This window comes from Echeneis naucrates, chromosome 7 (assembly GCF_900963305.1).
Source record: "Echeneis naucrates chromosome 7, fEcheNa1.1, whole genome shotgun sequence".
NCBI classification, from domain to species: domain Eukaryota; kingdom Metazoa; phylum Chordata; class Actinopteri; order Carangiformes; family Echeneidae; genus Echeneis; species Echeneis naucrates.
Genome location: NC_042517.1, coordinates 2,763,722 through 2,779,286, shown reverse-complemented (window position 1 = coordinate 2,779,286; position 15,565 = coordinate 2,763,722). Strand labels below are relative to the sequence as shown.

Genomic DNA, 15,565 nt, shown 5'->3' with positions numbered 1-15,565 from the left:
ACTCATGTGTGATGTTGTGATGTCACTTCCATGAACAGTCTATACATGATTAAAATTGAGAGGCTGTTTAGTTTCCAACGCGGGTTAAGAAAAGTGATTTATTATTCCACAAATTTCACACTTTTCATTCATTGGTTTTGTTATATGAATATTTTGTTACTGAATTTAATGATTATTCATTTGAAATAAGACAGCAACAAATTTTAATGCAATTCATTAATCAGGATTAATGCTGACTGAAGTCCTAATTGAGTTTTGTTTTTGTCTCTACATCAGTCCTCTCAGGAAGAAAACTCCTGATTGTCCTGATCACACTGATCGTCAGATTTAGCTGAGCCACTGGTCCTTTTATATTCCTTTATCAGGTTTGCTATTAAGGAGAACATCTTTTTTTGCTCACTAGCCTTGTTAGGTTAGGTTTATAGAGCTGAGAACAATTTTTGACATCTTAACAGGGGCTGTTTTTTTTTTTATAGACTCCCCACCAAAGACAATCAATACGAAAGTGGTGCCTATTTTCTCACCTTTCCCATGTCTCTATGGATTATCCATCATCATGGAGCCCACTTACCCTTCTTGCTGCGTTTGAACAGAGGTATGATAGCATGAGCTTTGAGCTTTAGGCAAGGTGAGGAATTGTGTTATCAGCGCACAATTCAATTCTTGGGCACTGCAAAGTTTTCCCACAACTTTACACAAGTAAGCAAAGGAACAGATTACCGAGAGCGATCGGTGGACTTGCAGCGTGACAGTCGCTGCCAAGTTGTTCTCACTATCATTGTCTCAAAACTTTTTATATTAACATTGTGCAACTTGGATATATCCAGATAATAATCTTACAATGGATTAGGGCTACGATTTATTGCATTGCTTTACAAGTACGGCAAATCGTGAAAGTACGCAACGAGTGAAATTCTCTTATCAGCATCACTTTGGCTGCAGGTAAATATGAAGATTACTAAAAAAAAAAAAAAGAAAGACTACGACTTCTCATTTTTGCACTTTGGATTAAACAATTAAACAACAAGCTTAAATGACTGAGCTGCAGAGATGCTAAACTAACTGGCTGCTACACCTGCAACAAACCGTTTGTACGTATTCCCCACCTGTGCTTTTAATCAAATCACAAATGTTGACATCGTAGCAAGAAGGATTGCAACATATCAGCCTTCATTTTTGTGTTCCAGGTGGGTGCTGGAAATTGGCGGCCAAGTGGACGCCTGAGCACACTCATGTATGAACTCAGTGAATTTGACTCACAAATATTACCTGTAGTGGCGGCGAGCGTCGTTTCAAGCTGCTCCCAGTCTGGGATGTTAGCAGGTTCGGATCTATTTAGAGGAAGGGGAGTCCTTGTCCTGCAGGAGGTCCTCATGGCGGATCAGCTTTCAGTCAAGTACGAAAATATCTGCAAATAAAAACTGTAGTTTGAAATTTGGCCAAATGACTCGAAACTAAAAAGCCTCTCAAATATGGTAATGAGTGAACCCGCCGGCTTTATCCTTTCATTTACTGCACAGCCAGCAAAACAAATAACAGTATTTTAACAAAATGTCACACTTAAACTTCTATGTGAAATATGGAAACCACTCCTATCAGTGTTGCCTGTGGCCTTTTAAAGTTCAACAGTTTGACCTTTAACCAGAGTGCACCCTGAACCTTCAGGCTACCAGATTTATATTTAATCATCAGGCTGCGGAGCCAAAGTTGAGCCAACAGAAGCCTGATATATTGGATATTTAATTAAAGGGATATTTTCCCCTCCTTTTTATTTTAATTAATAATGAAGCTCACAATATTACTTTCTGAAATGTAGCCATGCCTGTTAGGAAGTTCTTTGTGTCTCCCGTTGGTTTGGTAAAAATCTGAACACTGGCACAAGATGGCGGGTCGTCCCCTCGTCCCAACCCGCTGCAATGTCGTCTCACATTGTGTGAGTGTACAACAAATCCTCTTTGGCAACACCCGAGAACGAGTTTGAGGCTGACTCGGGAGCGAGAGGTTGGGGAGGCGCCGTCATATTTTAGTCACATCCTTTCACGAGGGGAGAATTCATAATCACGTTCTCGAAAAGCCAACATGCAAATTTATGAAACGCGGACGAGGCTCATGAAATTCTGGAGAGGGCTCATTTATAGCTGTTGCTCCGGAGGCTGAGTTTTAAAAACCCTTCAAACAGGAGACATTTTATGGTGCTATAATAAAATGTCCCATAAACAATCTATTAAATGTTTATACTGTGTAGTTCTTATAAATGTTAAATATGAGGGACTTCCGTTTTAGTTGCAGTAGTGAAAATATTATCTATTTACTTTTCATTTTCTATTTCATATCTTCAACATCTGAAATTGGTGGATTCAGTACACCGACGATCGATGTCAGGTTTTTTTTTTTCCTCTTTCCACTTGGCAGTTTTCCCCCCTTGGACACAGCGATCTCATTAAACTCCTTATCCTCACTCGTTAGGATGGAAACAGATCCAGTAGTACAACAGGCACCCCCTTTATTTCTCCTCCAGCTTTCTCGAAGTGCAACGGCAGATTTGATATTTTTGGTACAGCATGTTAAGTACCCTGCTATCTGATGATTGTGAAGGTTTGTTTTCTAACCTGGATTAGTTAGACAAATCATCTGATGCTGTTGACTGTCTCTGAACAGCTGCTGTGACGCCAGATTAATACTTGTTCCCTGAAATCTTAGCTACACAGAAATCTGTGGGCGATAATATGGTGAAGTCAAGTCAAAGTCAAGTTATATTCGTAGCAGCACGCACCTGTGTGAACGTTATTCTTTGTCTTCTGATAGCCAATGATTACAAACCTTGGACCAGTCAGCCAATCAGCAAGCCAGATTCTCTTTCTACTGGGATTTGATTTGGCACTTTGAGCCTTTGGAAAAAATCAATCGGTCGTGATGATGAATATTTGATCTTAAAGGAATAGATTGCTATCTTGGAAAAGACTCGTATCAATTTCCTCCTGACGGATAGATGTTAGATTAGAAATCTGATCTGCTGATGTCTATGAAGTACCCAGCAGCTGGTCATCTCATTTTAGTGTCAACTCATCTAATTCTAACAAAATAACATGATGCATCTCTGTCACCAACCTCAGAGGGCAATGCAACGCAACTTAAAAAAAAAAAACAAAAAACAACAACAACAAGCAAACAGACAAAACACAAAAATAAAAATCACAATGATACAAACGTGCTGCAAATACTAAAAACACAACCAACCAGAGAAACAACTGCAAATATAAACAACACAAACCACGACACAATACCACAATGAGCTTTACCACAAATACAGACAAATGCATTTGCATTGGTGTAGATTCGTTCATCTCATTTCAAATTTGAGAAAGTAAATAAGCGCATTTCCCAAAATGTCCAAATGTGCCTTTAAAGGCTGTAAAACATCCTCAGCTTGTTTATGTGTACTCATATTTAGGTATGAGGGAAACCTTCGTGATTGGGCTTTTAAATCTCTAAAACATTACACGGAGTAAAGACACCGAGCAGTTACTCACAGCAGAGTCACCAATCTCAGCTTCAGGCTTCACACTCGACTGCATTCAACAGGCTAATTAGCTCACTTAGCCATTTTGACCTTTTCTGATAAAGTCTGATGTGAGAATTAGGAACAATTTTATGCCTGTGACCCTAAACGACAAAGATGTAAGTGTTAATTTGGCAGTACATGTCTGCCTCATTGTGTGAGTGCTACACAGTGAATGGATTGCATGCTGTGGCAGTATATGAGCTAATTATTTCAAAAGACCATTGTTCGGGAGAATATGCACAGCTCAGGCGCCGGTCTGCTGCTGAAGAAGGCTTCAGGCGTTTTGTGTGAGGCAGTTTAACTGATATTTGACAAAACCTTCTAATTTCTCACCCTTCTTTTTTCCCCCTCTCTTGTCCAGGTTAAATTTGGAGAACTGCCAGATCAGGACTCTCAGGAACTCTTCGGGCTGATCGGTCAGTTCGTTTACAACTTCAAGGAGGCGCATGCTGAAGTTATATGAGTCAGGCTGTAGAGCAAGAATCCGATTCAATATCAGAGCGAATAATACTGAAGAGTAAACTTTTGCTTGGATTTATATTTTCGGTGGCTTTCTCTGCTGTTTCGATATTTTATTTCTCAGCGTGCCCTGGACAGGATTCATTGCACAGACATAAGATGTGTACAGTGATGCTCATTCACCTGGAGGACAGAAGCAAAAAATCTCTTCTGTGAATATAAAACTAATCGATGCAGAATTGCTTTTTGTCAGAGATGGGTTTGATTTGGTTTGACATTTATTTTGCAATAAGTCATTGATGAAGATTTTGAAATTGTACCGTCTGACACAATCAAAACAGGAGAAGATTATTCTGAGTACATGATCGTGCTGCACTGTGGCCGTGACCTGACGAGCAACATCTCCTCACGCGCCTCTGGAGGTGGAAAGGTACCTCAGCACCAGTTAAAAATCGATATGTGTGGGGTTTGTGTGTGTGTGTGTGTGTGTGTGACAGTTCAATCAGCAGATAGGGAAAAAAATATATATATTTGCAGTCATAACTGTGACTCACAGTGCTGTAACCAATGTGTAGGGGAAAAAGTCCCCATTTTTCTTGTACTAAATAAAGAAAAGACAAACATTTTAAATAAAAATGAGCATTTTCAGAAAGTGGTGATTTATTAGCAGCACACGTTCCAAACAATGACCTCATTAGTTGAAATTGATTACTCCTTACTGAGCCTTATCTTGTTACCGACATCCATGAAAAAGAGTCAGGTGACGTACTGTAACGTTGAACATGTGCACAAAAAAATAAAAAATACTCACTTCAATCTATACAGATTTCCTTTTTCCAATTAGTTTGACTTTTAAAGATGACCACTGACACAAAAACACAATAATTGCCAATTTACTTGCTGTGAATTAGACAGTGACAATCTGGTGGACCAACTTTTTGTCGAGGGGACAAGGGAGAGCAGTAGAGTTCAGGCACATGCTTCAGTGGATTTAAGATTTACAGTCTCGATATCATCTTATTATTTTAACTAAAGCTAATGTGGCGGAGTAGAATATGTATTCCCCTCTCAAATGTAGGTGTGGAAGTTTGAAGACGCAAAAAAATGTACTTTAACAGCACCAAATACTGAACTATTCATTAATTTGGCAAATTTATTGCAATCTTTGCAATGATTGGATTATAATATAAAAGTTCATCGTCAGCATAAAAAGCAAAAAGTAACACCTGCGTAAAAAGGTAGCAACTGATTTTCTCTCAGCTGGTTTATAAAATGGTCCACATTATTATGCAGAATATTTTCTTGTTGTATTTGCCAGCACTGTAAAAGGGAAATTGCTTTTGTAACCGTTTTTAAAACAGAATTAAGACGTGCTGTGTATACAGACGCGGTCTGCATTTATGACTTCGGTGCCCCAGTGGAGAAATGTGAAAACAAAATTTGGCACAGGAAAAAAAAAAACAAAAAAACAAGCAGCTTCACATATAAGCGCCTCTAATGGCTGCTGAATGCGCGCAACCGATCTAAAACACATCTCACGTCTGCTCGAAACCATCTGTTCTGTCTCTGCCTTTTGTTCGGGTGCTCTTGCTTTCACGGCACTCCAACATCTCCAGCCTGCCTCTTCTTCTTCTCTTAATTCCTAAAATTGTAATTATTTAGTCAGCTGATGGCATCGTTAGTGTCAGCGGCCGGAGGCCTCTCTCAGGTGCAACCGCACACAATAGCTCTACCCTGCATCCAAACCATTACCTAATAGCACAACACTTGGCTTCTCTTCTTGTGACAAGCTCAGTAAGTTTGATATTACTTTATTTTTCTGGCAACTGCCTGGTTACAGAGTGTAAATCAACTTAAGAGAGCTTTTTGTAACAACAAACAGACATTTGGTGATTGCAGAGCTGCCCATGCTGCATTGTTGGAATTCATTCCTCCTTTGGGGAACGTTTGTCCTGAATGTTTTGCTGCTTAATTGGCATCTGAGGGAATAAAACGAATCCACAGTGAACAAAAGAAACCTTGTTTAAGGTAACAATTCAGCAGCTTCAGCCCACTTGTGTGTTACTTTAAAGTTGCTGTGCTCAGTATTGATAAACAGAACATATAGATAACGGATCCGACGGTTACACCGATGATAAAGGGGTCATCAGGTCACAGTGGACCTGTTGTCCTTTTGTTCCCCGCCTCATGTTTACTTCCCTCTTAATAACTGTCGGATTATTTTGCTGCCAGTCTCTCCAGCAGCTACAACATCCAAGGTACTGTAGGAAAAACCAGCATCGGCTCAGTGCTAAAATATTCCTGTGACATCGGTACACAAAAAGAACAAAATTTGAATTAAATAAATGGACATAAATGGTGGAATCATTGAGCAAATGCCTGCTTGTGAGATTGTGCGTGAGGACCGAGACAGAAGCGGCACATTTCACCATATTCTGGTGAAAACACAGAGAGGAAGATCACGCTGCAGAGCGGTTTGGACAACGCTTTGCTAAAAAAAAAAATAAATAAAACAAAATAAATAAATCTGGGCTGATCGCAGCCTCCGATCTTCACAAAGGAACAATCTGCAAACTTTTTTTTCCAAATGTAAATTCAACAGAAAGGTAAACTTGCCTCGCTCGGTGATTGGCAGTTTGTGTCTCTGCCTTTTTACCTGCTGATTATTTCTATTCTTTGAAAAGTGGCACATGTACTGTTTTTTAGATTTATGTTTAATTAGTGTAAAAGTACACTAAGGATTAAAATGAGCCTGCACCTTTTTGAAGATTACCACACCCACTCAATATGTGCGACAGGGCTGTCCAACATGGTGAGAGTACATAGTCGTCTTTAGACTACTGATTAAATTCCTCCAAGACTTGCTCTTTTCATCAAAACCCAGCGGTAGGTCTTCTTCCTCCCCCGTCTTTCTATTTGTCTTTTACAGATGTTAAAATGATTCAAGTAGACAAATCAGACGTGAAGTAAGTGAGTAAATAATGGCTGGAGGCATCAGGTAAAATATTAATGAGATTTGTGTCTTATCTGATAAGGAGTAAAAAATCTCTTTTCAGCTGAGGGGTGGGTTTGGTGAGCAACATGAATTGCTGTACACGCACACACAACAAACCATCTGATGAAAGGATTTCTCCTTTGAATGGATTTTTAGTGAGTCACTGAACTTCAACTCAGCCTGACGCTGTGACACATCAGTGCTTGAGATAATGTTGTGTGTTTGACGGGGAAGTAGTTTTCAGCACACCGACCCCAAGGAGCGTGGCCGACCCCCCCGAAAGACAGCAGCATCACGTCAGAGTGGTTTTATAACCACCGGCACATTTTTTGGCAACAAGGACTCTGACTAAATGACACAAAAGGGTGCCATAATTTCCAAAATTAGAGATTTCGCACAGCATTTTCACATTTTAATCAGCTAACAGTGTATGAAAAGCAACACCCCCCTCATAACCTCAAACGGTTTCTCGTTATGCTGCTGCCGTCTTCCTTGAATTCATTTATTTTTCTGAATACATGTGCGTTAGCGTGCAGGTTTCCAGCAGAATAAACTAGCGTTATACATTTTAACAAACAATTAAAGTGATTGACTCCTGCAAATGTATATTTGGCCTGCACAGATTCAGCACCGAGTCAGAGTCATTTCCAACGTGAGAAAAAAAGCAAGACAAAAGCGGGCCTGTTTGAAAATGTTCAATAATATTTCTCCTCGAAGGGCAGTTTCACACTGCATTATTACTATGTTGAAGGTTTTGTGTGCAGTAATAATAATAATAATAATAATACATTTTAACAATGCTCAAAGAGGCTTTACAGGAAGCAGGTCAATTAAAAAACTAAGAAGGAACGGTTAGCCTTGTTATACTCTTGAGCATAATGAGACGCTCACCTCTCATTGCGACCTCTTCTTCTCCCCGTCAGTTAATATTTACTGGAGCACATTTAGAACCAGCAGGTTTCATCGATCACTGAATGTTTTCATGGCATCGTCTCTCTTCCTGTCGTCCCCCGGCCCCCCCCCACGCTCACTCTCACTGTCTCTCTCATTGCCGTTGCCCCCCACCCCCAGTTCTTCGAGGTTTCTGCCTCTTAAAGGAGGTTTTTTGTGGCCTCTGTCTCGAAGTGTTTGCTCTTGGAGGGTTATGTTAAGTTTGTTCTGGACCTGTTCTATGTAAACCCTACAGAAGTAAATTTGATCCGTTCTGATTTGATACGGTGTCATAATGAGGACTTCCCAGCCTCCTCAGACTAGAACAACCTTAAACATCAAATGTTGATACTTTTGATTAAAGTCCAAATACTCCGTGAACCTGTGTGATCTCTGTCAGTTACAAAAGTTTTTTGCACCTCCTCTTCCCAAATAACTTTCACCATATGTGTTTCATGCGCTAACCTGATCTTTTTGCACTTACTCAGGGAAGGACTAACACTGGATCTCCGTCTGAAATGAAGCTTTTGTGTCGGCCCTCACCTTTAAATGAAGTCAAGTCAAAGTCAGATTCGACAGGTTTCTGGGAATGCACTCATTTGAAAGCTCCAAGAAAAACAAACAAACCCCCCCCAAAAAAAAGAAAAGAAGAAAAAACCCAGCTCATCTCCATTAACCCGTCTATGTTGTTCTATGTTGTTAGCATGTAAACACTCCCCAGCTCGGGAAACACAACCATCCAAAGAGCAGAAAAACTAAATCCAGTCTTAGATAAAAAAACCAAGTAAACCTCTGTGTCTGCCTTTGAATGACATTCAGTTCCATTTTCTCACTGAAGAGATGCTTTATCAACAAAAATGAATAACCCCAGCTGATGCCTGGCCACAGCACCCATTTCAAATATAACCTTTTCATATCTGGTTCAACTTTTGGTGAATTGGTGACTTTCCACTGTTGACCACTAGCATCCGTCCTGACAGATCTGAACTCTGTGAAAAGCTGCAGTGCCTACAATGGAAGAAGCTGTTGAAACTGCTCCATAAAAGAAAAAAAGCTTGGAGACATATTCGCAGTTTGAATGAACTGTGTCATCTTATCGGTCCAAACCAGCAAACAAGCTAGAAAGCGGTTTCTTTCGCTCGACTGCTTGAAGAGTTATTTTGTTTCTGTGAAAATATTTACCAAGAATTATTTTTGATGAAACTTTTTGTTAAACAGGATGGACAATCCTCTGAACAAGACATAAAAAGAACGGGAAGGAATGACGCAGGCAGACGTAGACAAACCAGCCAAACAACCAGACGAACTAACTACAGTTCGGCGGTGCGGCAGAGTGGAAGCCAGGTATTTAAAACAGAAAGGATTGGAGATGAATATCAGCTGGCTGCTCGACATCTGCACACCTTGTGCCACTCATGTAATCAGAGCACGACGAAGACAGAGAGGGATGGAGAGAGGAGCTCCCAGCTCGGCAGGAGGGAGCAGAGGGCGCGACGGGTTGGTCGGCGGCTACAGCTGCTAGAAACAAAAAATAAGATCACCTGAAGCTGCTGAAGTGTTGGTAGTTCCAGGCCAGCAGGCATCATGTTGTCATGTCAGATTTGTGAACGACTTTTCTTTGGCACAAGCGTTCACTCCGATTCACAGATGAACTGACTGCAAGTCAAGGGGCAAAGGTCATGGTGACCTCACGTAACATGGTTTTTGCTGAGTATCCCTTCAGATTTGGGCCAAAGGTCATGGTCAATATGATGATATTTTAAAAAAAACAAAAAAAAAAACAACTTTATATTCTGGCGTGTCAATATAATCACAAATGACATGGTCTTAGTTCTTTCAGTGCTCATTTCTGCCAACTTCAGCTTTAGATTTGGGATTAATAAAATCTGTAAAAAGTAACTAATAACTATCGCCGTCTGACAAATGACACGACAGAAGCAGGAAGTGACGTGAAACAAAAAAGTTTACCAGCAGCAGAGTTTTGATGAAATAAATGTTCTCATTCATCACTGACAGCACATTCACCCCGTCTTTTATTGACACTCTTTATCTATGACAAGAGGAATATCAGAGAAAAGGTCTTCAGGAGACGCACTGAAACATACAGAGAACTGCGTCCTCCACATCACGTCCCGTCGGGATTATATTCACAATCTTATCTCTTTAGATTAATCTGCAAAGAGTTTCATTTTGTGGAAGGCGTTTCTTGGCACATTTCCAACCATCACCTCTCAGCTATGAAAAGCTCCATTGCCATGGAAACAGATTGACATGCGCGACATTAGGCTCCGACCCGTTTGTTAGAGCCGAGTGACGACACAAACCGCACAAAATGGCTGCTCTTCACCTTGGTGCAGTGATACACAGTGAGTTTACAGACTGATGCCCAAGCACAAGCGAAGTCGATCATAGATGGATTGATAACCTTTGTTTTGTTTTTTTATTTCATTTAACTTGATCATTTCCCTTCAGTTGTAAAAATGAAGCACAGATTTGACGGCAAGCTTCACCGAGCTGGCTGCTCTCAGTCTGTGCTGCTTTTAAAACGTCCGGATCAGAAACACTTTGGAGCACATTGCGTGTTGGCTCGTGCTGCTTTTGGGTGTTTGTGGGTTCACATCCATTTGCTTGTTTGTCTGTTTCACTTTAAGCAAATGATTTTGGAATTGTTTGGCCACAGAGATTAAAAAGAGCTCACGATGACAGATTTAATTACAAAGCTTAAAAAAAAAAAAAAAAAAGACAACACACAAATGCTGGATTCAGGATTGAGGCTTATTTTTAGTTTAACATTATCACTTCACAAGTCTACATACTACTAAATACCCCACCTGACTGCCTCCCTTTCTACCTACCTGCCCATTCAACAATCCTAAATACCACATCCATATATATTTTTCTTTTTTTGGTCAAATCGCAGCTTTTAACTTTAACTTCTCCTTTATGAGAAGTAAATCTCTGGGTCCAGTAATACAGTTTCTTACGACACTCATAAGAAGATATAAGGACCCTGAATTGGCCAAGTAATTCAACTTATCCAATGAATTATTGATTATCTATCCATCCATCACTTTCCACGACAGCTGAGCAAAATCTATCTGCTGATGAAGATACAAGAGGTGACTGATGACCAAGAATTTATTTTTTTAGACCAAGTTGTGAATAATTAGTATTTTTAAAATATAACAGAGTCTGTGCTATAACTATTCATTTTTGGTTTTCTTATATTTAATACTAAATTATATTTTATTTTACGTAAATTCATTTGAAGAGTTGTGCACAACACCCTTAAATGACCTTGTTTGAAATTATTACTCCTTTTCAGATTCATCACTCATTTGTAATTAGAAAATTATTCTAACGCTCCAAAAACCTGATGGATGGAGACAATGTAGGATTCTGTAGGTCAGACAAAGGACGTTAAAATTGTTCTGCTGTATGAACCTGCAGTGACACGACGACGGAAGTGATGCACCCACATCCAAAATGTCTTGTTGATATCTTTGTGGGACACTTTGGGGGGGTTTGCTGTTTTAAAGGCAGCGGACGAGTGACTTGTAGAGCGGCTGATGGATTCCTGAGCGGCAACATCTACATCATTAATTTGCAGCTGCCTTCTGGTAAATTCATTTTGGTGACATGAATAAATTTGACACAACAGTCTCTTCCACTGGAGCTAACTAAAAGGTCTTTCCCTTTTCCAGTTTCACTGCAGGTTTTTTCTTCAGCTATAAAGTGAAGACAGCACTGTGGAAAGAGCACAGAGGAAGCTCCCCTGTCCTCTGGAGCTGGAAGTCAAACCTGAGGGATTTTGATTCACCTGTGCAGTGAGATGATGTTGAGTCACTGCATTATGGGTAAACCTACAGCCTCCGTGGACATGAGGAGAAAGTAACACTCCTTCTGGGGGGCATTTCAGCTCTGTAACCTTAAAGATTACAGAGTCACTCAACCCTGGAGGTCCTCAGAAATGTGTGTGGGGATCCTCATTTCAAGGCTCTGCTCCCGGATCCGGCGGCTGAAGAGTCAGAACTGTCAGATTATATCCAGAGAGTCCTCTGTTAGTCACACAGTTACTGCCAACTGCTGGCTTTGGCCGGAGGCTGTTTTAATTAGGAATTAAGGAATCTGAGGGGTATTTGGGGGGCAAATTACGAGGGAATGGTTCATTTTAACTTTCACCACGTGCGTGCGTAAAGTGGATGGCCGGGCGCGCACACATGCGGCACATCACTGCGGAGAGGAGCTGCTGTCAGACGCGTTTTTTCGGAGTGGGAGTGAAGGCTATGGACGATCCACCCCCAGTCTGGACCAGAGTCCTCTAAAATAACATTTCACATGGTCTACTTTCTGTGTCTTCAGCGTCTACAACGAAAATGAGACGCGGAGGCAACAACCGGTGATCTTTGTGGACTTCAGAATAAGGTGTCTGCTCTTCACAGTGAGGATTGGCTTTTGTTTTTCTGCCTGAGTGTTTCGGATATGGCACATCTGTGGATCCAGTAAGTGGACTGAAGAGCGTCAGACTCGGCGGACACCGGCGGGAACTTGCTTGGTGCAGGAGACGGCGCTGGCACATCTGTCGGAGAGACACAGCCATGGTGAACTCGCTGGTGCTGGTGCTCAGCTGGACGGTGATCTGGGACGTGGTGGGAGCTCAGAACGACACGGAGCCGATCGTCCTGGAGGGAAAATGCCTGGTGGTGTGCGACTCCAACCCGGCCACGGACTGGAAGGCTTCGTCCTCTCCGCTCGGCATCTCGGTGCGCGCCGCCAACTCCAAGGTGGCTTTCTCTGCAGTCCGGAGCAACAACCACGAACCGTCGGAGATGAGCAACAAAACAAGAGTAATCTACTTCGACCAGGTGAAGATCATTTTATTGAAATGTGTTTTTAAGTCGTTCAGTGTGCCTCTGCGGTTTCCCACTTTGTTTTTGGAACAGATGCTCCGTCCCTCAGCTCGGGCTGGAGATGCACTGCAGGACATTAAAGTGTCCGTTTTTTGGAGTGCAGCTGCAGCCCAGAGTTCAGACTGAGGCCCTGGCATGTTGATCCTGCAACACAATCCCCACCAGGCCGGTCTGGGAAGTGACTGGATTACGTCTGGGGGGGGGGCTGGCTCCCCGCAGAGCCTTCCGGCGTGCACGCGCAATCACAACCATACATAATAAACAAATCAGCGCAAACAAGAAGGATCTGACCAGCTCCCAGCTGATCCTCTGCCCTCTCATCTGGATTACATAACGGGATTGGTTCTGATTGGTGTGGATCATGTGCCTGCTGTTGCTATGAAAGCATTTGAATTTTAGCTGCCTCCATTAATCACGACCTGAGGGGCTTTATTCTCCCTCAGCACTGTAAATACTGAAGGCCCTGGTCTAACATGACTGAGGAGTATCAGAAAACCATTTCAGGCTGCATTAAGTGCGAAGCTGTTTAGTTGAACTGACACCTTCAAATGAAAAGTGGATTTATTTCGAGTTGTGTTGCATGTGTCAGCGAAAGAAACAGGATGAGTGAAGCTGCTGAGACTTTTCAAGCAAGTGAAGTGTAGAAAAACACTTTTTTTTTTTTTTTTAATTACCTCTCTGAGTCAAAGCTGCATGAATGTATAAAAGCTACCAACAAGATGAACTTGTTTATGACCATTTAGTTTTGTTGTGGAATAATATATTCTGCGGTGAATTGACATATTTCCTCCTAAAGTGTCTTCCCTCCTCTCTCTCTCCTTCCTTTCATAGGTTCTGGTGAATATAGGAAACTACTTCACCTTTGAGTCAGTATTTTTGTCCCCAAGAAAAGGAATCTACAGTTTTAACTTCCATGTCATTAAGGTGTACCAGAGTCAGACCATACAGGTACACTTTTTATTCATTTCACACAGCTGTAAAAAAAAAAAAAAAATGTTCAGCTGGGAGGAAATATCTCAGAGGAAAATTCCTGACATGGTGGAGGGGGAGGGGGATAATCTGGACCCTCCCTCTAAATTTAACCCAGAAATATCAGTGTTGGAAGAAATTAATCCTAAAATTGAGGCTTAATTCATTAATGTAATAAGGATGATCACTGGGAAAAAAAAAAAAAGTAAATTATAACTGAACAAAAAGACATTTTCTCACTTTGCATCGAGTATTACCTCTGGAGCTGAAATGTGTAATATATCTATATATATATATAGATATATATATATCTTAAAGATAAAGTTTGTATAAATGAACTGTAGCAGTATTTTAAGTGCTTTATCATGAATTAACTATAACATGCCAGCGAAACTATTCCTTTTCTGTCCCTGTTGTGAATGCTGATTGGCTTTTCTGTTTGTGCCATCATCCAGGTGAACCTAATGCTGAATGGGAAACCAGTCATTTCTGCTTTTGCAGGCGACAAAGATGTGACTCGCGAGGCGGCCACCAATGGAGTTCTGCTTTATCTAGAAAAGGATGACAAAGTCTACCTGAAGCTGGAGAAGGGAAACCTAGTCGGGGGATGGAAGTACTCAACGTTTTCTGGCTTTCTCGTGTTTCCTCTGTAAAGAAAAAGAAGATCGTAAGCTTCCTGACTTCATAATGTGTCGTCACCGTATAATCAAAAACATTACCGCCGCATCGGTTGGATCATGACAGATTGCTGCTGGATTGCTGGAAAACATCAGAGAGAGGAAAAGACTTTGGAAAATCGTTCGAGTCCCGGTCCAGATGAAAGAGAGTTGACACGTTCCCCGATCCCCGCTCTACGTTCCTGTCACTCAAGCAGCATCAGACAGGAACACCAACACATCCCAGAAGTACTTTTCAAACTTTGACCTGTTGGAATATGTTAAACATACTGATTTATATTTTAACTTTTATTTATTTTCCAACTGTTGCATTGTAGTTCATCTGCGTTTCGGGTGTAAATTGTATATGCCTGTGCTATTTGTGTGACTTCTCATCACATTTTTCCGCACAATAAGACCGATGAGTGTCGCTGATAACTGAGGTTTACAGGAAGGATGTTTGAAGGAACAAATGGAGTTGATCAGATTTAACGAAGAGTCGTATTAATAATTGGATGCACACTTGGATAGACATGGGGGGCCTGGGGGTCCAACAGGTGAAGGTTAAACCTCTGAGAGGTCACAGAGAGACACCCAAAATAACCACAAAGCAACAGCAGATGTCCGCAAATGGCAAAATAACAACAAAACCAATTCTAGGCAACTCCAATGTATATTTGACATTGATTACAAAAAGGGACAAAGAGGCACAAAATGTGTAAAGAATAACGCCAAACGCCCCTAAAAAGATACAAAACGACTACGAAGGTGCACAAAGCTACTTTGTCGAGATGCCAAATAAGTACAAAGAGACACCAAGGTGCCAAATGATCCCGTAGAGAAACAAAACGACCCTGTAACCATTTTGTGGGTCTGGTTTGTATTTAGGGGGCTGTGAGACTTGTGTTTCCGTTGTGTCAGTCATCCGATTTCCTCACATTCCTGATCGTTTCGGCTCGCTGCTGATCCCCGTATTGTGCTTTTAAAGCAGGTCACCTGCTCACTACGTCTCGATGTCACATGTACGCTCCACCTATTTGTTTTGCCAGATGCATATTAAGGGAAATGTAGTTTTTCTCCTGCT

At 41.2% G+C, this 15,565-nt stretch overlaps 2 protein-coding genes across 2 annotated transcripts in view; both read left to right on the top strand.

The window, feature by feature from the left end:
* The window catches only part of LOC115045978 (formin-like protein 13), a 29,214-nt gene extending 24,396 nt beyond the window's left edge, over positions 1–4,818 (top strand). The window contains exon 17 of the mRNA XM_029506011.1: positions 3,924–4,818. Within this exon, the coding sequence (XP_029361871.1) occupies positions 3,924–4,025 (102 nt within the window). The 3' untranslated portion in view covers positions 4,026–4,818. The remainder of the gene's footprint in view (positions 1–3,923) is intronic.
* Positions 4,819–12,544: 7,726 nt separating this feature from the next.
* Positions 12,545–14,478, top strand: cbln4 (cerebellin 4 precursor). The gene is made up of 3 exons (XM_029506872.1): positions 12,545–12,811; positions 13,688–13,804; positions 14,281–14,478. The coding sequence occupies exons 1-3, from the start codon at positions 12,545–12,547 to the stop codon at positions 14,476–14,478; spliced, it is 582 nt and encodes a 193-aa protein (XP_029362732.1).
* The last annotated feature ends 1,087 nt before the right edge of the window (positions 14,479–15,565 follow it).